At 45.6% G+C, this 21,385-nt stretch overlaps 1 protein-coding gene across 7 annotated transcripts in view; it reads right to left on the reverse strand.

Moving 5' to 3' along the window:
- cdk16 (cyclin dependent kinase 16) overlaps positions 1–21,385 on the reverse strand; it is a 25,436-nt gene continuing 4,051 nt past the window's right edge. For 2 of the 7 annotated variants that reach the window (XR_016487496.1, XR_016487498.1), the window contains exons 2-18: positions 18,429–18,651; positions 14,758–14,934; positions 12,415–12,548; positions 12,151–12,276; positions 9,196–9,252; positions 8,915–9,029; positions 8,550–8,644; positions 8,319–8,381; positions 7,717–7,840; positions 6,823–6,943; positions 6,610–6,707; positions 6,330–6,435; positions 6,187–6,229; positions 5,956–6,046; positions 5,770–5,847; positions 2,329–2,421; positions 1–543 (exon numbers count right to left, since the gene is read on the reverse strand). Coding sequence is in view for 3 of the 7 variants with exons in the window: in XM_036947580.2 (XP_036803475.1) it covers positions 2,384–2,421; positions 5,770–5,847; positions 5,956–6,046; positions 6,187–6,229; positions 6,330–6,435; positions 6,610–6,707; positions 6,823–6,943; positions 7,717–7,840; positions 8,319–8,381; positions 8,550–8,644; positions 8,915–9,029; positions 9,196–9,252; positions 12,151–12,276; positions 12,415–12,548; positions 14,758–14,934; positions 18,429–18,549 (1,587 nt within the window). In the remaining 4 variants the exon portion in view is untranslated. Of the gene's footprint in view, positions 2,422–5,769; positions 5,848–5,955; positions 6,047–6,186; positions 6,230–6,329; positions 6,436–6,609; positions 6,708–6,822; positions 6,944–7,716; positions 7,841–8,318; positions 8,382–8,549; positions 8,645–8,914; positions 9,030–9,195; positions 9,253–12,150; positions 12,277–12,414; positions 12,549–14,757; positions 14,935–18,428; positions 18,652–21,385 lie in introns of all 7 variants that reach the window. The other 5 variants (XM_036947580.2, XM_090203793.1, XR_016487495.1 and 2 more) reach the window with 4 other exon arrangements.

Genomic DNA, 21,385 nt, shown 5'->3' on the forward strand with positions numbered 1-21,385 from the left:
TGTCAGATGACAGTTTTATGCAATGTTCACTTTGGTTTTCACAGATTCCACATACGGAAGTGCTTTAGAACAGTGTTTCCCAACCACGGGAACGTGGCCTATCCACAGGGGGTACTTGAGAAGACTCATGAGACCATAGGCCTACTGGTAAATTGTACATGGGTAAAAGGTTGGGAACCACTGCTATAGAACAACAGCCGTGGTTAATAGGTGGGCTAACTACATCAGCAGGCGGTGTAAAAGTAGTGACACTGTGTCTGGTGCACTCTCTCACTCTCCTCAGAATGATGACCACACATCACCCTGTACATAGTGGGGACATTTGCAGACTGTCTCTTTCACTCCAAACAGGTAGATGTGTAAACACAATTACATTACACCCAACAATACTGTACCCTGTGCCCTAAAGAGTCATTAAACCTATCAGGGTTGTGATGTTTCACCGTGGAAGCTCAATTTGTATTGGATGCATGTCTATATAATCAATAAAGAGAACGCCATCTCCAGGTTTTTGGTACAACGGTTCCCCAAATTCCAGAATTCCTGCAAGAATGAGGAGAATTCCTGTAAGTGCTATGGATTCCTCAGAGAACTGCAAAACGTTGTGTGAAAATAGAACAGAAGTGCTTTTCTTTCAAACCATTGTACCATATCAGCCAAGCACAGCATTATGAAAATAAATAAATAAATACAACATGAGGATTTCCCCCAAATGCCACCATGACACTGTTGGGATTAATCTACCTGGTACTAAACTAACCCTTCAATGATTACGGAGATGGGAGGGCTAGACTGTAATACCTTGCTGTGGTGGAAATGGGAGGGATAGACTGTAATACCTTGCTGTGGTGGAAATGGGAGGGATAGACTGTAATACCTTGCTGTGGTGGAAATGGGAGGGCTAGACTGTAATACCTTGGATTGATGGAGCTGGGAGGGATAGACTGTAATACCTTGCTGTGGTGGAAATGGGAGGGATAGACTAATACCTTGCTGTGGTGGAAATGGGAGGGCTAGACTGTAATACCTTGCTGTGGTGGAAATGGGAGGGATAGACTAATACCTTGCTGTGGTGGAAATGGGAGGGATAGACTGTAATACCTTGCTGTGGTGGAAATGGGAGGGCTAGACTGTAATACCTTGGATTGATGGAGCTGGGAGGGATAGACTGTAATACCTTGCTATGGTGGAAATGGGAGGGATAGACTGTAATACCTTGGATTGATGGAGCTGGGAGGGATAGACTGTAATACCTTGTTGTGGTGGAAATGGGAGGGATAGACTGTAATACCTTGGATTGATGGAGCTGGGAGGGATAGACTGTAATACCTTGCTGTGGTGGAAATGGGAGGGATAGACTGTAATACCTTGCTGTGGTGGAAATGGGAGGTCTAGACTGTAATACCTTGCTGTGGTAGAAATGGGAGAGATAGACTGTAATACCTTGCTGTGGTGGAAATTGGAGGGATAGACTGTAATACCTTGCTGTGGTGGAAATGGGAGGGATAGACTAATACCTTGCTGTGGTGGAAACGGGAGGGCTAGACTGTAATACCTTGCTGTGGTGGAAATGGGAAGGTATGGGAGAGATAGACTAATACCTTGCTGTGGTGGAAATAGGAGGGATAGGCTGTAATACCTTGCTGTGGTGGAAATGGGAGGGATAGACTGTAATACCTTGCTGTGGTGGAAATGGGAGGGCTAGACTGTAATACCTTGCTGTGGTGGAAATGGGGGTGTGGAAGACCAAGGTGAGACACTTCAGCCTCACCGTATTATTCCCCCCCTCAATTAGAAGACAACTCTAATCAACTTATCACTTATTCAAGCCTTGTCATTTTTCAAATTATTCCTTCATTGTGGTATTATACAATAACAAATAGAAAGGTTCTAGCTAGGGGTATTACAATAGCATTGTGCATAATTTAAGTGAGTCGAAAACTTTGGTCCAAATCCATTAAAATGTACGGGTGATGATTATTGCATTCAAAGAATGTCCTGACATGTCTAAATGTAATTATACAGGGCTGCAATTATGTCAGCCTGTAAACTAAAAATCACAGTAGTTAGCTATACAAGGAAAAATGGTAAGGCTTTCTTTGCCTGTCAGCATTTACAGTATACGTGATGGTAAAAGTGTGTCTGTGACAGTAAACTGTTCTATATAGAGGAGAGAGTGCATATTGAGAGCAAACACAGAAGAAAAACAGGTATCCTCCTCAGCCTCGTCTTACATGTAAACAGCTAGTGAACCTCTCAACACTAAATGGACCAACAATGACAATTCAAAAGGTATAAAGATGATGAATATGTATCCCTTCATCGCACACAGAAATGTCTCAGCTTCCCGTCCTCTCGTTCGTCCGTCTCTGTCTCACTCCACTCAGAAAAGCAGGCTCTGTCGTCGAGATATGCTGTTCACTGTGAGGAGAGAGAGAGACCGTGAGAGGAGTGACAGACAGACCCCAGGAGGAACACTCATCATCACAGGTACTTGAACAGAGACCAGAGGGAGAAGGTTCCATCAGGGTAAGAGAGCTGCTGACAAAGGAGATACCGTATGAAGACAAACAGCACACACAGTGATACGTTGACAACGGAAATAAGTAGCACTTGTGTCAAAATTCAACACAAATGTGTGTTTTGTATCCGCATCATTACATTCCAAACCATCATTAATTACCGCTGCCCTCCACGGACAGCACAAAAATATTTGAAATAAAGTACAGATATCAGGAGCATTATGGTATTATTTGACACTAGTGCCGTATTTTCACTTTGCATTGTCAAAACAGGGCCCACAATACAAATTCAGTGTGGAAACAGATGAATGTGTTTGGTAACCATGTTGAATGATCTATCAGGGCGTTGGCCCAAAGAGAGAGAGAGCGAGAGCGAGAGCGAGAGCGAGAGCGAGAGCGAGAGCGAGAGCGAGAGAGAGAGAGAGAGAGAGAGAGAGAGAGAGAGAGAGAGAGAGAGAGAGAGAGAGAGAGAGAGAGAGAGAGAGAGAGAGAGAGGAGCAGGAACAAACATAGGGTTTTCATACAGGACAACTCAGTGGGTAAGGTCCCTACAGGCAATATGTCACATCAGCATTCCCCTTTGGTGTGTCAGGAAGGGGAGAAATGTAAATTACTCTGAACTCAAATACACCAAGTCCTGGGAGGCCGAAAGGGGTACATTTTTTGCATGTAAAAAAAACTATAAAAACTATACAGAGTATTGCACAGTATTAACGTCAAACATAGTTGAAGTAAACTGTACTTTTCCCTTCCGCATTGTTGATAAGCTTCAAGTAGATAGAATAGCAGCAGTGTTGTAAATGAGAATGAGTCAGAGATCCACCCTCTCATTATCACCCCACTCCTGACTCCTCAGGCTAAATCAGGAGTTATCTACAGGACGGTTAACCCTTCCTCTGTCATATAACAGGAACGAGTTTAGGGTGAGAGAGCAGAACACCCCTCAGAAAGACATATGAATAATTAATGCAGGAAATTATGTAATCATGAATTTCTCATTATAAACTGTGTTACAAAACAACACACATTTTATCCATGGCTGATATTTGGATTATGTAAGCAACAGGCCAATTGATTTCTCTTCACATTTTTTACTGCATGTGTGTGTTGGGCATAATTTGGATATTGATTTTCATTGTTGAGCAGGGGTTTAGTAGTCTGTGTTTTATTACATTTGTTAAAAAGGAATTGTTTTCCTCAGTAAAAGACAGCATTGCCTCCCGAGTGGCTCAGCGGTCTAAGGCACTGGTCGCCAGCTGGACAGTGTTTCCTCCAACACATTGGTGAGGCTGGCTTCCGGATTAAGAGAGCAGTGTGTCAAGAAGCAGTGCGACTTGGCAGGGTCGTGTTTCGGAGGACGCACGGCTCTCGACCTTCGTCTCTCCCGAGTCCATAGTGGAGTTGCAGCGATGGGAGAAGACTAACTACCAATGGGATATCATGAAATGGGGAGAAAAAGGGGTAAAAGTCCAGGGGAAAAAAACAGCTCATAAACAATGCAGCCAAGAGAACACAAATAATAATTATCTGATTGGCTGGGTCCAGTGAATTCTCTGATTGGCTGGGTCCAGTGAGAGCTGCTCAGGCGGGAGGTTAAGGGAAGCAGACTCTTATGAGAAGCTCATTCTCCATCACTACACAGATCAGTGATCTGACCAGGCCTGAGGTGGGCTGACTACAACACACCAGGTCTGAGGAGGGCTGACTACAACGCACCAGGCCTGAGGTAGGCTGACTACAACGCATAATGACCAGGCCTGAGGTGGGCTGACTACAACGCACCAGGCCTGAGGTGGGCTGACTACAACGCCCAATGACCAGGCCTGAGGTGGGCTGACTACAACGCACAATGACCAGGCCTGAGGTGGGCTGACTACAACGCACAATGACCAGGTCTGAGGTGGACTGACTACAACACACCAGGTCTGAGGTGGGCTGACTACAACGCACCAGGCCTGAGGTGGGCTGACTACAACACACCAGGCCTGAGGTGGGCTGACTACAACGTATAATGACCAGGCCTGAGGTAGGCTGACTACAACGTATAATGACCAGGCCTGAGGTGGGCTGACTACAACGTACCAGGCCTGAGGTGGGCTGACTACAACGTATAATGACCAGGCCTGAGGTGGGCTGACTACAACGCACAATGACCAGGCTTGAGGTGGGTTGACTACAACGCACAATGACCAGGCCTGTGGTGGGCTGACTACAACGCATAATGACCAGGCCTGAGGTGGGCTGACTACAACGTACCAGGCCTGAGGTGGGCTGACTACAACGCACAATGACCAAGCCTGAGGTGGGCTGACTACAACGTATAATGACCAGGGGACTGAATGCTCCTGAGTCAGAGCTGAGGGCAGGCATGTTTTCAACAAATCAAACACAACCAGGAAGAACAGGGGACCAACCAGAAACAGCTATTTTAGCAAATAAAACCTATAACCATTCAGAGGTGGAGTACTGTGCACTAGCCCTGTTGATGTGATGTGACTTGGTGTTTGTTCGAGGATAGTCTTGTATTCAAGGTGCTGTTCAGTGATGCATGCTGTTTGTGTTCATTTCTAACAAACGTCTGAGGCTATGTTCATGAGCCAAAAAAAATTGGCATAAAAAAGCTCGCCTAGCATACTTAAATATCTGAGAGCACTGCTCTTGCTACTCCTTTCTCTATATTATTGTGTATGAGTGTGTATTACAATGAAGTGGGAATTTCCATTGAAAGTAAAGACCACCTAATGTGCTTTGTATGGATGTACACATGTAAATAAATCTCAAGTATCGTGTAAAGTAGTCTTGACATAGTGTAAAGTAGTCCTGACATAGTGTAAAGTAGTCTTGACATAATGTAAAGTTCTCAATATAATGTAAAGTAGTCTTGACATAATGTAAAGTTCTCAATATAATGTAAAGTACTCTTGACATACAATATTCTTCTAGCCTCAAAGTCTAAGGAGGTGTTTTGAGAATGGTTACATATTCATTGTTAAAAGCCATGGGATGATAGACTGACACATTGAAGTGCATCAGAGGGGAAAGGAGGGGATTGGTTCGCAGCCTCCTCATGAGAGAAGGAAGTGAACTGAATATACCTAAGGTGTGCCGGAACCTTAGGCATCCCTGTACGAGCTCTGGAACACAGTGATGTAGCCATTAAGTTTACATTTTGTACAAGGAAGTTGGGACATTAAAATAAGACATTTCGTTTATGGGATGAACTACAACTGTAAAGAGAGGAACTTACCTGAGTCAGACAAGGAGCTACTTCTACAGCCGGGCTCCTTCTCCAGCTGAATGTCTTGAAGTGAAAATATTGATGTAGCTAGGAGAGGATATGTTCATATTATACAATTATTTACCAATGACATGACACTACACTGCTGTTAATAATGTGTGTGAGTCATGTGTGGAGGAGTGAAGGCCAACTCACAGTCAGGCAGTGTGATGACTCGGTCTCCCAGACTGTGGAAGTATAGATGCCTCATGGCCTCCTCTGCTGAGATGCGCTTCTTTCCCTCAAACTAAAACACAGACGGACACACAGCTTCACTCTACTGTCGCTAATGGCAACGAACACCTCCAGGACGATCATAAAGATTATCTAAAAAGGTGAGATGGGAGTTTGTCAATGACGATAATGTTGCCACAGGGGTGGTCTCACCTGCAGCAGTTTGGACAGCAGTTCCACTCCTTCATTGTCCAGTCTAGGAATAAACAACAAATACACAATAAATTAAAGTAACTCTCATTGAACGAGCAGGTCTAACGTGTCATAAACAGTCACAGTGCCGAGCACTGCATCACCTTGGTGTGTGATTCCGTAGACAGTCGGCTCTGTACCGGGGGTAGTTGTATGAGATGAATTCCTCATTGGAGGTGATTCCAGGCCAGGATGTCTCATTGGGTGTACCTGGAGCAGACACAAACAAGTGCTTCAACTCTCAAGACATTGAAAAGGAAGGGATGTTTTATATCCTTAGCCGTCTCAATGGTGCCAAAAGGCATTTCTCCCCGTCTCCTCTCCTTCAAAAGGGCAGGGCCACACCATGGACCAAGTTGGGCAGTGACGGGGGTACAGTCTCACCTAGCAGTTTAAAGATGAAGTGCAGCTCCTCCTCCACTGTGGAACCAGGAAACAGGGGGCGGCCTGTAGACATCTCATAGAAGATACAACCCACTCCCCTACAGAGTCAAAATATAACGTTACTATAACAACTTCACTGACATTTTAGAACAGAATGTTATAACGAAACATCAATATCAACCCGATTGGCTAAGACCAATAGTTTATTCTTACCACATATCTATCTGCGTTGAGTAGTCAGTGCTTCCTAGGAGGATGTCTGGGGGACGGTACCATAGCGTCACCACCTCGTTGGAGTATGTCTTGGTGGGAATGGACTTAGCCCGGGCCAGGCCTGAGACAAAAGCATGATTCACTATTCAACAAAACGTTTGAAAGAAGCTTAACATTTTTACATGACAGTTTGTGGGAGAGGCTCTTGGGGCATATTGGCTTATTACACCAACAAAACTCTGTCGTACTACCAACAAAACTCTGTCGTACTACCAACAAAACTCTGTCGTACTACCAACAAAACTCTGTCGTACTACCAACAAAACTCTGTCGTACTACCAACAAAACTCTGTCGTACTACCAACAAAACTCTGTCGTACTACCAACAAAACTCTGTCGTACTACCAACAAAACTCTGTCGTACTACCAACAAAACTCTGTCGTACTACCAACAAAACTCTGTCATACTACCAACAAAACTCTGTCGTAATACCAACAAAACTCTGTCATACTACCAACAAAACTCTGTCGTAATACCAACAAAACTCTGTCGTACTACCAACAAAACTCTGTCATACTACCAACAAAACTCTGTCGTAATACCAACAAAACTCTGTCATACTACCAACAAAACTCTGTCATACTACCAACAAAACTCTGTCGTACTACCAACAAAACTCTGTCATACTACCAACAAAACTCTGTCATACTACCAACAAAACTCTGTCGTACTACCAACAAAAAAATGGATGTCCTTTTTTTCTGAACACATCGTTTTGTCGTTACTCTTAATTATTGAGAACGTTAAACTGAAGCACTACAGATAATACTCTGGTTCCACAGAGACTTCTGAGGTGTGGTGATAAGACTGTCTGTACAGTTGGAGGTACTGACCAAAGTCAGCCAGTTTGAGCTCTCCGCGGTCGTTGATGAGCAGGTTCTGGGGTTTGAGGTCTCTGTGGAGGACTTTGCGGCGGTGGCAGTAGTTGAGGCCACGCAGCAGCTGGAACAGGAAGAGCTGAGGAGGAAAGGCACAGTAACAGACATGAGATAAGACATGTCTGCAAAGACATGACAATACCACAGACCACCCAGAGACACAGACCACCCAGAGACACAGGGACACACTGAGACACAGGGACACACTGAGACACAGGGACACACTGAGACACAGGGACACACTGAGACATGAGGTATACTGTAGGTGAGAGAGACACAGGGACACACTGAGACATGAGAGGTATACTGTAGGTGAGAGAGCCACAGGGAGACAATGTGCAACGACAAAAGACACCAGTAAAGACCCTACTAAATCACTAACTACACATTTAAAAACTATTGGCACCGTGCCATTTCATCTACTGTTGAGTAGATGTATACATCGGACTGGAATGATAGAATTCCGTTTTATGATACATGCTGATACATGCTATATAATGATAAAGAATGTAAGGGAAATCATGTATCAAGGTATTGTAGGCTGATGAGTGCCTCACCTTCACATTGTGCATGTGGATAGAGTTGCCACAATCCTCCAGATACTGCTTAAGGTCTTTATCCTGCGTGACAAATCACAAATCATTTACACAACTTTGACACTGGCACAAACAAATTCATTTGGATTTGTTTTCATTCAAAATGTAAGGAGTCGACAGATGAACAGTGTGTGTGACGCGCTGTCAGATGCTCTTATGCTTCTCCTCCTTTCTGTGTGGACGATGACTCACCAGGTACTCAAAGACCAGCGTGAGAGACTTCTGCGTGTGGATGATGTCATGGAGGGTCACTATGTTCGCGTGTTTCAGATCCTTCAGCAGAGACACTGGGGGAGAGAGAGATAACCAATGCATGATTTTAAAAAATACTTATACAGCATGCCTCAACTCTTTCCATATCAGAGGTCAGCAGCAGCAACTGTGGTTGACTGAGGTCAATCCTGTAAATAGCCAGTGCTCCCTTGGCTTGCTCTGGTTTCCACTTTCCAACCTGTTGGGTTTTATTTTTAGCTGGCGGCCCAGGCTCAGGCCCACCCGACACAAAGGTGTTTGGGCACTATGCCCAGTGCCCACCCTGTGGTGGTGTGGTGTCTCACCTTCTCTGATGGCAGTGCAGGGAGCCCCCTCCTCATGCTCCAATCGGATCTCTTTCAGAGCCACCAGGTTGTCAGTCAGCTTGCTGCGCCCTTTGTATACCGTGGCATAGGTTCCCTGGGAGAGAGATAATACTTAGACAGACTACAGTAGGAGCACATCATAAAAGCAGTGCATACAGTACATGTGAACAGTAGCAGCAGCAAACCTCAACACTGCCAGAGCAAATAAACAACGACTAAGGGGTAGGGTAATGTCAATGTATATGTTTGTAACAGCATACCTCTCCTAGCTTATCCAGCTTCACATAGGTCTCCAGCTTCCCAAAGCCAATCTCGGACTGAGAGAAAAAACACATTGTATCTTTAGAGGATTCTAGAAGTCTTACCACATGTAAAATCACAGAATGAGAACATGCTTTGTTATTCACAAATATGACAAACAGACAGACTCCAGAACATTGTTACAAACTACGAGACTGGCTTCATCCAGGAAGATGAACTACGAGACTGGCTTCATCCAGGAAGATGAACTACGAGACTGGCTTTATCCAGGAAGATGAACTACGAGACTGGCTTTATCCAGGAAGATGAACTACGAGACTGGCTTTATCCAGGAAGATGAACTACGAGACTGGCTTTATCCAGGAAGATGATACAAAGAAGGTCAATCTCATCAGGACACGTGCAACCACTTCTGTTGAGATGTCTGGCAGTGAACGTGTAAGCTCTGACCTTGAATAAATATCAATGAAAAAAAATGGTGGAGGAACAGTATAGCAAGGCATAACCGCAGGGGAGAACAAAATTGTAGTGCACATGAAAATACAAGAACTAAAATGCAAGAGGGAGAGTCTTAAGAGCTCAACACACACAGGGACAAGACAGCTCATGAAAAAAGCATGGGCCAGACAGAGTGAGCATGAGGACATAGAGGACGAGGAGGAAAGAGAGGGAGGGGGCAGTAACCTATCAGGGAGACATAGAGGAGGACAGAGAGGGAGGGGGCAGTAACCTATCAGGGAGACATAGAGGAAAGAGAGGGAGGGGGCAGTAACCTATCAGGGAGACATAGAGGAGGACAGAGAGGGAGGGGGCAGTAACCTATCAGGGAGACAAAGAGGAGGACAGAGAGGGAGGGGGCAGTAACCTACCAGGGAGACATAGAGGAGGACAGAGAGGGAGGGGGCAGTAACCTATCAGGGAGACATAGAGGAGGACAGAGAGGGAGGGGGCAGTAACCTATCAGGGAGACAGAGAGGAGGACAGAGAGGGAGGGGGCAGTAACCTACCAGGGAGACAAAGAGGAGGACAGAGAGGGAGGGGGCAGTAACCTACCAGGGAGACATAGAGGAGGAAAGAGGGGGGGGGGGGCAGTAACCTATCAGGGAGACATAGAAGAGGACAGAGAGGGAGGGGGCAGTAACCTATCAGGGAGACATAGAGGAGGAAAGAGAGGGAGGGGGCAGTAACCTATCAGGGAGACATAGAGGAGGAAAGAGAGGGAGGGGGCAGTAACCTATCAGGGAGACATAGAGGAGGAAAGAGAGGGAGGGGGCAGTAACCTATCAGGGAGACATAGAGGAAAGAGAGGGAGGGGGCAGTAACCTACCAGGGAGACATAGAGGAGGACAGAGAGGGAGGGGGCAGTAACCTATCAGGGAGACATAGAGGAGGACAGAGAGGGAGAGGGCAGTAACCTACCAGGGAGACATAGAGGAGGACAGAGAGGGAGGGGGCAGTAACCTATCAGGGAGACATAGAGGAGGACAGAGAGGGAGGGGGCAGTAACCTACCAGGGAGACATAGAGGAGGACAGAGAGGGAGGGGGCAGTAACCTACCAGGGAGACATAGAGGAGGACAAAGAGGGAGGGGGCAGTAACCTATCAGGGAGACATAGAGGAGGACAGAGAGGGAGGGGGCAGTAACCTATCAGGGAGACATAGAGGACAGAGAGGGAGGGGGCAGTAACCTACCAGGGAGACATAGAGGAGGACAGAGAGGGAGGGGGCAGTAACCTACCAGGGAGACATAGAGGAGGACAGAGAGGGAGGGGGCAGTAACCTACCAGGGAGACATAGAGGAGGACAGAGAGGGAGGGGGCAGTAACCTACCAGGGAGACAGAGGAGGACAGAGAGGGAGGGGGCAGTAACCTACCAGGGAGACATAGAGGACGACAGAGAGGGAGGGGGCAGTAACCTATCAGGGAGACATAGAGGAGGACAGAGAGGGAGGGGGCAGTAACCTACCAGGGAGACATAGAGGAGGACAGAGAGGGAGGGGGCAGTAACCTACCAGGGAGACATAGAGGAGGACAAAGAGGGAGGGGGCAGTAACCTATCAGGGAGACATAGAGGAGGACAGAGAGGGAGGGGGCAGTAACCTATCAGGGAGACATAGAGGAGGACAGAGAGGGAGGGGGCAGTAACCTACCAGGGAGACATAGAGGAGGACAGAGAGGGAGGGGGCAGTAACCTACCAGGGAGACATAGAGGAGGAAAGATGGGGGGGGAGGGGGCAGTAACCTACCAGGGAGACATAGAGGAGGACAGAGAGGGAGGGGGCAGTAACCTACCAGGGAGACATAGAGGAGGACAGAGAGGGAGGGGGCAGTAACCTACCAGGGAGACATAGAGGAGGAAAGAGGGGGGGGGAGGGGGCAGTAACCTATCAGGGAGACATAGAGGAGGACAGAGAGGGAGGGGGCAGTAACCTATCAGGGAGACATAGAGGAGGACAGAGAGGGAGGGGGCAGTAACCTACCAGGGAGACATAGAGGAGGACAGAGAGGGAGGGGGCAGTAACCTACCAGGGAGACATAGAGGAGGAAAGATGGGGGGGGAGGGGGCAGTAACCTACCAGGGAGACATAGAGGAGGACAGAGAGGGAGGGGGCAGTAACCTACCAGGGAGACATAGAGGAGGACAGAGAGGGAGGGGGCAGTAACCTACCAGGGAGACATAGAGGAGGAAAGAGGGGGGGGGAGGGGGCAGTAACCTATCAGGGAGACATAGAGGAGGACAGAGAGGGAGGGGGCAGTAACCTATCAGGGAGACATAGAGGAGGACAGAGAGGGAGGGGGCAGTAACCTACCAGGGAGACATAGAGGAGGAAAGAGGGGGGGGGAGGGGGCAGTAACCTATCAGGGAGACAGAGGAGGACAGAGAGGGAGGGGGCAGTAACCTACCAGGGAGACAGAGGAGGAAAGAGGGGGGGGGGGAGGGGGCAGTAACCTACCAGGGAGACTCTCCTTAGCCTCCGGCTCAGAGGTTTGTCAAAAAGAGGACTGTTCAGACAGAACTTCTCCAGGTAGCCATCTGGGAGACGGATGTCCGCAGGCAAGGACAACCGCTTGTTTATATCCTAACGGAAAAGATACAAAGTTAGAGGTTGAAGATTAGAAGTTAACGGTTAGAAGTTAGAATAAAACACCTCATGTGTTACTAGTGTTATAAGAGAGAGTGTGAGTGCGTGAGTCTGTGTGTGTGAGAGTGTGTGTACCTCGGTGGATATCTTGCGTACAGAGTTGTTCCTGAGGCGGACCCTGACAGGACTGTGTACTTCATCAGAAGAGGTGGCCGAGACCTGGTCACTCTCCCCATCAGAGCCGATCTTCACATCTTCATGAACTATCTCTGTACAAACACACAGCAACACTCTCAACTCCTGGTCCACATGGAAGAGTGCTAGGGTTACCAGCTCTCAATGTCCTATCGCAATCTAACGATCATAATCTTACAACCTTTGACAATAATGTTCTACTCGCCCTGTGTCTGTTAACTTTCATTATACGTTTGCTTTCTGGGAAACGTTTTGGTTCAAAAGGCACCAGGAGGGGAGCATACGGTACCGTCACAGTAAGATTTGAGAGGTAAAGCAATTCTTCGCTGATGTCTTATCATTTTGTTTCCTCGCTGTTGTCTCCCACTACAACTATTAGAGGTTTCTCTCACTGTTGTTAACTTGTTATACAGCACTGGTGTGATGTGCTTATCAGCTTTTAAATCTACTCTCCAAACAGTTTTCAAAATATGTAATTAACTTAATCCCATACTAGGACAAAAAAAACAAAAAAACAGGCATATATAGTGTCTTCAGAAAGTATTCATACCCCTTGACTTATTGCACATTTTGTTGCGTTACAGCCTGAATTCAACATGGATTAAATATAAAATGTTTTACCCATCTACACACAATACCACATAATGACAAAGTGAAATGTTTGCAAATATATTGAAAAATGAAATACAGTACGTAAATTAAATATTTCCGTAAGTAGCCACACCCCTTTGCTATGACAATCCAAATGGAGCTCAGGTGCATCCTGTTTCTATTGATCATCCTTGAGATGTTTCTTCAACATGATTGGAGTCCACCTGAGGTAAATTTAATTGATTGGACATGATTTGGAAAGTAACACACCTGTCTATATAAGGTCCCACAGTTGACAGTGCACATCAGAGCAGAAACTATACCATGAAGTCCAAGGAATGGTCTATAGATCTCCAAGATAGTATTGTGATGAGGCATATATTGGGGCAGCAGGGTAGCCTAGTGGTTAGAGCGTTGGTTGCAAGTTCGAATCCCCGAGCTGACAAGGTACACATCTGTCGTTCTGCCCCTGAACAGGCAGTTAACCCACTGTTCCTAGGCAGTCATTGAAAATAAGAATTTGTTCTTAACTGACTTGTCTAGTTAAATAAAAATATCTGGAGAAGGGTATAAAACAATTTCTAGAGTGTTGAAAGTTTCCAAGAGCACAGTGGTCTCCATCATTGGGAAAATATGTAAAAGACCTAGAGCTGTCTGTCTGACCAAACTGAGACATTGGGCAAGAAGGGCCTTGGTCAGGGAGATGACCAAGAACCCAATGACCACTCGGACAGAACTACAGAGTTCCTTGGCTGAGACGGGAGAACCTGCCAGAAGGACAAGTCTCTACAGCACTTTAGCAATCTGGGCTTCATGGGAGAGTGACCAGGCGGCAGCCACTCCTGAGAAAAGACACACGACAGCACGCCTGGAGTTTAAAAAAAGGGCACGTGAAAGACAGATCATACGGCAAAAGATGCTGTGATCTGATGAAACAAAAATGTAACTCTGACCTGAATGCAAAGTGCTATCTAACACCATCCCTACCGTGAAGCATGGTGGTGGAGGCATCATGCTATGGGGATGCTTTTCAGCAGCAGGGACTAGGAGACTGGTAAGGATAGAAGAAGCCAAATACAGCCACATCCTTGATGAGAACCTGCTTCAGAGTATAAATGGCCTTAGACAGGGGGTGAAGATTTTACCCAGCCAAAGCCCAGACCTGAATCCCATTAAAAATCTGGATAAAGACTTGAAGATTGCTGTTCACTGCAGCTCCCCACCTAACTTAACAGAACTTGAGAAAAATCTGCAAGGAAGAACGGGAGAAAATCCCAGAATCCAGATGTGCGAAGCTGAAAACAGACATACCGAAGACAACTGAAAGCTGTAATCGACGCCAAAGGTGATTCAATAAAGTATTGACTCAGGGGTGTGAATACTTATGTAAATGTGATATTTCCTTTTCAACACATTTGAAAACATGTTTTCACTATGTCATTATGGGGTATTGTGTGTAGAAAAAAATATATATATTTAGTCAATTTTGAAATCAGGCTGAAACAAGAAAATGTGGAATAAGTCAAGGGGGTGTGAATACTTTCTGAAGGCACTGTAAGTCTATAACATGACCAGTCATAACACACCCTTAACATACACACTCACACACTTGTAGCCAGAGGTCACAAACACACTCCCAGAGCAGACACACACACACATTCCCCTTCCCTGTGTGGGCCAAGTGTTTTGTACCCAGGCGTGTGGTGTGGTTGAGATAGGAGCTGAGGCTGCGGCCCAGGCTGTGTGGTCGGCGCAGGGCGGAGCCGTACGACTGGAGCAGGGAGTGCATGCTGAACGAGCCTCCACCACCACTGCCTCGCACTGAACCCCGCAAACTGCCAGTGCCACTGCCCCGCACTGACATGGTCTCTGGGAGAGAGAAGGGTGGGGAGGCAGAGACACAGGGGAGACACACACAGGAGGGAGGAATGGGGTACGGGTGGGAGTCATCGAAGGACAATGCAGGTGGAGGTGGTGGTTGTGAGGTGGACGGGGGACACAGGGCACGGCAGGGCATGGTATGATCGGGGACAGGGGTTCAAAGCAAATGAAAGAGGAAACAGATCATGATTGGGATGAAGACAGGACAACAAAAAGGGGGAAGGGGTGTAGAAAGAAGAGAAAAACAGAAAAACAAATGAAAAGTCATGGATGAAGATGTAGTATTGGGGAGAAAAGTGGAAATGTTACAGAAGTAGGCAGTAACATTTGGTAGAGAAGAACAGAGTAATGGTGGTTAAGATGAGAAGACACAGAGTAATGGTGGTTAAGATGAGAAGAAACAGGGAAGGAAAGAAAAGAGCCGGTAACTTGAAATTAAAGGATTAACCAAATGAACCGGGGGAAACACGTACAAATGTCCATCTTTCAGAGCATGCGATTCACTTTCCAAAAGAGGTTAATACACACTGGAAGACAAAAAAAATATGGGGTCAATTGACAAGGAAAACCTTCAGTATTAGTAACAGGGTTTACTGAGAAGTTTCTGAGCTGCATGAACTGGTTTCATTGCATTGTACAGGCCAGATGTGGCCCATGCTTACTGCCTCTAATAATCACAGTTGATGGTAAATTATATTACACAACAGCACTTTGTTCATTACTTCACAAAGCCAAATTCATTTCTCATTCTAAACAGTTTTTCAAAGGATTTTTTTTAAATTCAAAATGTTGATTGGTTTTAGTGCACAAATTCTTAATTTTTTTTTCCCACCAGGGAGTCAAGTTGAGGAGAATAGACTGACGTTGTTTGATTGCAACCTCCTGAGACAGCATCAATACAGCCAGTATTAGAACACAGAGAGCCATGCTGGAAGAGACATGCGTCGGATCAAATTAAGAATAGCAAGCAGGAACCAGAAGCACCGTTATCACACAAACACCCACCCCATCATCACCAGATCCTTCAGGGTGGAGCCATATAGGATTTGGAAAAGTGTAGCTATTGCCTATTTTGTGTGTGAATCTGTGGGTGCGTTCGTAAATTCACTCTGGCAATATCTACTCCAATTTCAGAGCACTCTCGTCCGAGTGTGCCAGAGCGCAGAATAACTGATGAATTTACGAGCGCACTCTAAGCACTCCAGATTGAATTTAAGAACACACACTGTGGAGTGATGGTAAGGTAAGACCTACCACTACCCTAAACCATGTATCCCAAGTAGCAGAGAAGCCATAAAAGGGTGTAATGTTTGCACTGCAGAGCTTTGCACAAGAGTGACACTACTCTGTTGCATGTACAGTACTCCCACAAATGATACTGAGTCATCATTGGTTTCAGGTCACCCAGTCATGTGTGGCATGCTTGTATAAGAAAGAAAGAAAACGTAACCTTTTACAGCAGACCTAATTTAAATATTGATGAGTACAGTTGTAAACATTTGGAGACGACACATTACGTCTCTGGTAAGAAAACAGTTGAATCAGTCAATTTGAGAGCTTTTCATCACACCATTTTGGTTTTTCATATCACCATTATGGAAAGAAGGATAAAATAACTCCCGCCTTGAGCATAAAGATGGTCCAAACTAAACTAAACATTCTGCACATTGAACTACAAAGCTGTGTGCAGTTTCACCTGTTATTACTTCTTTGACAATTAGGCCTAATTGGTCAAAGATACTGCCATATTGGTTGTTGCAGTATAATCATTCAGGGGTGAAGTATCCTACAGTTGTATTGTATAGGTAACTTGGTAGGGGTCAGCCTATACTGGAGTCATTGTATTGTATAGGTACAGTGGGGCAAAAAAAGTATTTAGTCAGCCACCAATTGTGCAAGTCCTCCCACTTAAAAAGATGAGGCCTGTCATTTTCATCATAGGTGCACTTCAACTATGACAGACAAAATGAGAAAAAAAATCCAGAAAATCACATTGTAGGATTTTTAATGAATTTATTTGCAAATTATGGTGGAAAATAAGTATTTGGTCAATAACAAAGGTTTATCTCAATACTTTGTTATATACCCTTTGTTGGCAATGACAGAGGTCAAACGTTTTCTGTCTTCACAAGGTTTTCACACACTGTTGCTGGTATTTTGGCCCATTCCTCCATGCAGATCTCCTCTAGAGCAGCGATGTTTTGTGGCTGTTGCTGGGCAACACGGATTTTCAACTCTATGGGGTTGAAATCTGGAGACTGGCTAGGCCACTCTAGGACCTTGAAATGCTTCTTACGAAGCCACTCCTTCATTGCCCGGGCTGTGTGTTTGGGATCATTGTCATGCTGAAAGACCCAGCCACGTTTCATCTTCAATGCCCTTGCTGATGGTAGGCTTTGTTACTTTGGTCCCAGCTCTCTGCAGGTCATTCACTAGGTCCCCCCGTGTGGTTCTGGGATTTTGCTCACCGTTCTTGTGATCATTTTGACCCCAAGGGGTGAGATCTTGCGTGGAGCCCCAGATCGAGGGAGATTATCGGTGGTCTTGTATGTCTTCCATTTCCTAATAATTGCTCCCACAGTTGATTTCTTCAAACCAAGCTGCTTACCTATTGCAGATTCAGTCTTCCCAGCCTGGTGCAGGTCTACAATTTTGTTTCTGGTATCCTTTGACAGCTCTTTGGTCTTGGCCATAGTGGAGTTTGGAGTGTGACTGTTTGAGGTTGTGGACAGGTGTATTTTATACTGATAACAAGTTCAAACAGATGCCATTAATACAGGTAACGAGTGGAGGACAGAGGAGCCTCTTAAAGAATAAGATACAGGTCTGTGAGAGCCAGAAATCTTGCTTGTTTGTAGGTGACCAAATACTTATTTTCCACCATAATTTGCAAATAAATTCATTAAAAATCCTACAATGTGATTTTCTGGATTTTTTTTCTCATTTTGTCTGTCATAGTTGAAGTGTACCTATGGCCTCTCTCATCTTTTTAAGTGGGAGAACTTGCACAATTGGTGGCTGACTAAATACTTTTTTGCCCCACTGTAACTTGGTAGGGGTCAGCCTCTACTGGAGTCATTGTATAGGTAACTTGGTAGGGCTCAGCCTCTACTGGAATCATTGTATAGGTAACTTGGTAGGGCTCAGCCTCTACTGGAGTCATTGTATAGGTAACTTGGTAGGGCTCAGCCTCTACTGGAGTCATTGTATAGGTAACTTGGTAGGGCTCAGCCTCTACTGGAATCATTGTATAGGTAACTTGGTAGGGCTCAGCCTCTACTGGAGTCATTGTATAGGTAACTTGGTAGGGCTCAGCCTCTACTGGAGTCATTGTATAGGTAACTTGGTATGGGTCAGCCTCTACTGGAGTCATTGTGTTGGTTTGTATCAGTCACTGTACCAGAGTCATTGTGTGTGTTGGTTTGTATCAGCCACTGTACTGTAGTCACTGTGACTGTGTTGGTTTGTATCAGCCACTGTACCGGAGTCACTGTGACTGTGCGCTGTGTCCTGAGGGCTGATGGTCTCACTGGTCTTATCCCCACTGTTGCCCCCCCTCAGGGTGAGGGACAGCTGCCGCTTGATCTTCCTCATGCGGTCCATCAGAGGGGGCAGCGGGGGGCGGGATGCGGAGGGTGGGGGGCGAGACGTGGAGGGCGGGGGCCGAGACGCAGAGGGCGGAGGGGTAGCCACAGTTCAAGCTCTCTGAGGGCACAGACAGACACAAGTAAACAAACACATTGTTAAACAGTTGTTAACCTGTCCTGTAGGGGGAACTACTAACAAAGATTGACACATCATATTAAATTATCCTCTACAACAGTCAAAGGATGACAGGTCATTCACTCCTCAGTAGTCAAATAAGACAAATGTTTAAGCCTCGAGAAGAGAAGCTGCTTCATTTTGGATTAAAAACTGATGAGAACTCAGTGGTTGGATTTGACACTAATGATAGTCTTTTGCTATTAAGGGAGCTCTCATCATTCAGACTTTGCCTATACTGGGCGTCACAAAAAGACTGTATACAGTGCCTTGCGAAAGTATTCGGCCCCCTTGAACTTTGCGACCTTTTGCCACATTTCAGGCTTCAAACATAAAGATATAAAACTGTATTTTTTTGTGAAGAATCAACAACAAGTGGGACACAATCATGAAGTGGAACGACATTTATTAGATATTTCAAACTTTTTTAACAAATCAAAAACTGAAAAATTGGGCGTGCAAAATTATTCAGCCCCTTTACTTTCAGTGCAGCAAACTCTCTCCAGAAGTTCAGTGAGGATCTCTGAATGATCCAATGTTGACCTAAATGACTAATGATGATAAATACAATCCACCTGTGTGTAATCAAGTCTCCGTATAAATGCACCTGCACTGTGATAGTCTCAGAGGTCCGTTAAAAGCGCAGAGAGCATCATGAAGAACAAGGAACACACCAGGCAGGTCCGAGATACTGTTGTGAAGAAGTTTAAAGCCGGATTTGGATACAAAAAGATTTCCCAAGCTTTAAACATCCCAAGGAGCACTGTGCAAGCGATAATATTGAAATGGAAGGAGTATCAGACCACTGCAAATCTACCAAGACCTGGCCGTCCCTCTAAACTTTCAGCTCATACAAGGAGAAGACTGATCAGAGATGCAGCCAAGAGGCCCATGATCACTCTGGATGAACTGCAGAGATCTACAGCTGAGGTGGGAGACTCTGTCCATAGGACAACAATCAGTCGTATATTGCACAAATCTGGCCTTTATGGAAGAGTGGCAAGAAGAAAGCCATTTCTTAAAGATATCCATAAAAAGTGTTGTTTAAAGTTTGCCACAAGCCACCTGGGAGACACACCAAACATGTGGAAGAAGGTGCTCTGGTCAGATGAAACCAAAATTGAACTTTTTGGCAACAATGCAAAACGTTATGTTTGGCGTAAAAGCAACACAGCTCATCACCCTGAACACACCATCCCCACTGTCAAACATGGTGGTGGCAGCATCATGGTTTGGGCCTGCTTTTCTTCAGCAGGGACAGGGAAGATGGTTAAAATTGATGGGAAGATGGATGGAGCCAAATACAGGACCATTCTGGAAGAAAACCTGATGGAGTCTGCAAAAGACCTGAGACTGGGACGGAGATTTGTCTTCCAACAAGACAATGATCCAAAACATAAAGCAAAATCTACAATGGAATGGTTCAAAAATAAACATATCCAGGTGTTAGAATGGCCAAGTCAAAGTCCAGACCTGAATCCAATCGAGAATCTGTGGAAAGAACTGAAAACTGCTGTTCACAAATGCTCTCCATCCAACCTCACTGAGCTCGAGCTGTTTTGCAAGGAGGAATGGGAAAAAATGTCAGTCTCTCGATGTGCAAAACTGATAGAGACATACCCCAAGCGACTTACAGCTGTAATCGCAGCAAAAGGTGGCGCTACAAAGTATTAACTTAAGGGGGCTGAATAATTTTGCACGCCCAATTTTTCAGTTTTTGATTTGTTAAAAAGGTTTGAAATATCCAATAAATGTCGTTCCACTTCATGATTGTGTCCCACTTGTTGTTGATTCTTCACAAAAAAATACAGTTGTATATCTTTATGTTTGAAGCCTGAAATGTGGCAAAAGGTCGCAAAGTTCAAGGGGGCCGAATACTTTCGCAAGGCACTGTATATGAATGGACAAAGCCATTGATCACGTGACACCATTCTTTCCTATGTGAAGATTCAATAGCGCATTGAAGCCAAATAAAATCGGTTAAGATAACGATTCATAACGAAATGACGTTGAGGTTAGCTCAATGCTGACCCCTCTCATTGAGTAACTCAAGTTGAAGGCTGACCAGGGTACTGCAGGCTTCCATTAGCAACTAAATGATCCTTGTAACTTCTTCTGTGTGTGACAGAAGGACGACATACATCTGGTGTTTCAAAAGCAATTACTGGTACCATGATGGTCTTAAAAATATATATACAGTACCAGTCAAAAGTTTGGGCACCTGGGCCTCCCGGGTGGCGCAGTGGTTAAGGGCGCTGTACTGCAGCGCCAGCTGTGCCACAAGAGACTCTGGGTTCGCGCCCAGGCTCTGTCACGACCGGGAGGTCCGTGGGGCGACGCACAATTGGCCCAGCGTTGTCCGGGTTAGGGAGGGCTTGGCCGGTAGGGATATCCTTGACTCATCGCGCACCTGTGGCGGGCCGGGCACAGTGCACGCTAACCAAGGTTGCCAGGGGCACGGTGTTTCCTCCTCCGACGCTGGCTTTTTGTGTATCGGAGGACGCATGACTTTCAACCTTCGTCTCTCCCGAGCCCGTACGGGAGTTGTAGCGATGAGACAAGATAGTAGCTACTAAAAACTATTGGATATCACGAAATTGGGGAGGAAAAAGGGGTCAAATTAAAAAATAAAAAAAAATGGGCACCTACTCATTCAAGGGTTTTTCAGGTTTTTTCG

The sequence above is a fragment of the Oncorhynchus mykiss genome, chromosome 16 (assembly GCF_057628025.1).
Source record: "Oncorhynchus mykiss isolate SJ-2025 chromosome 16, ASM5762802v1, whole genome shotgun sequence".
NCBI lineage: Eukaryota > Metazoa > Chordata > Actinopteri > Salmoniformes > Salmonidae > Oncorhynchus > Oncorhynchus mykiss.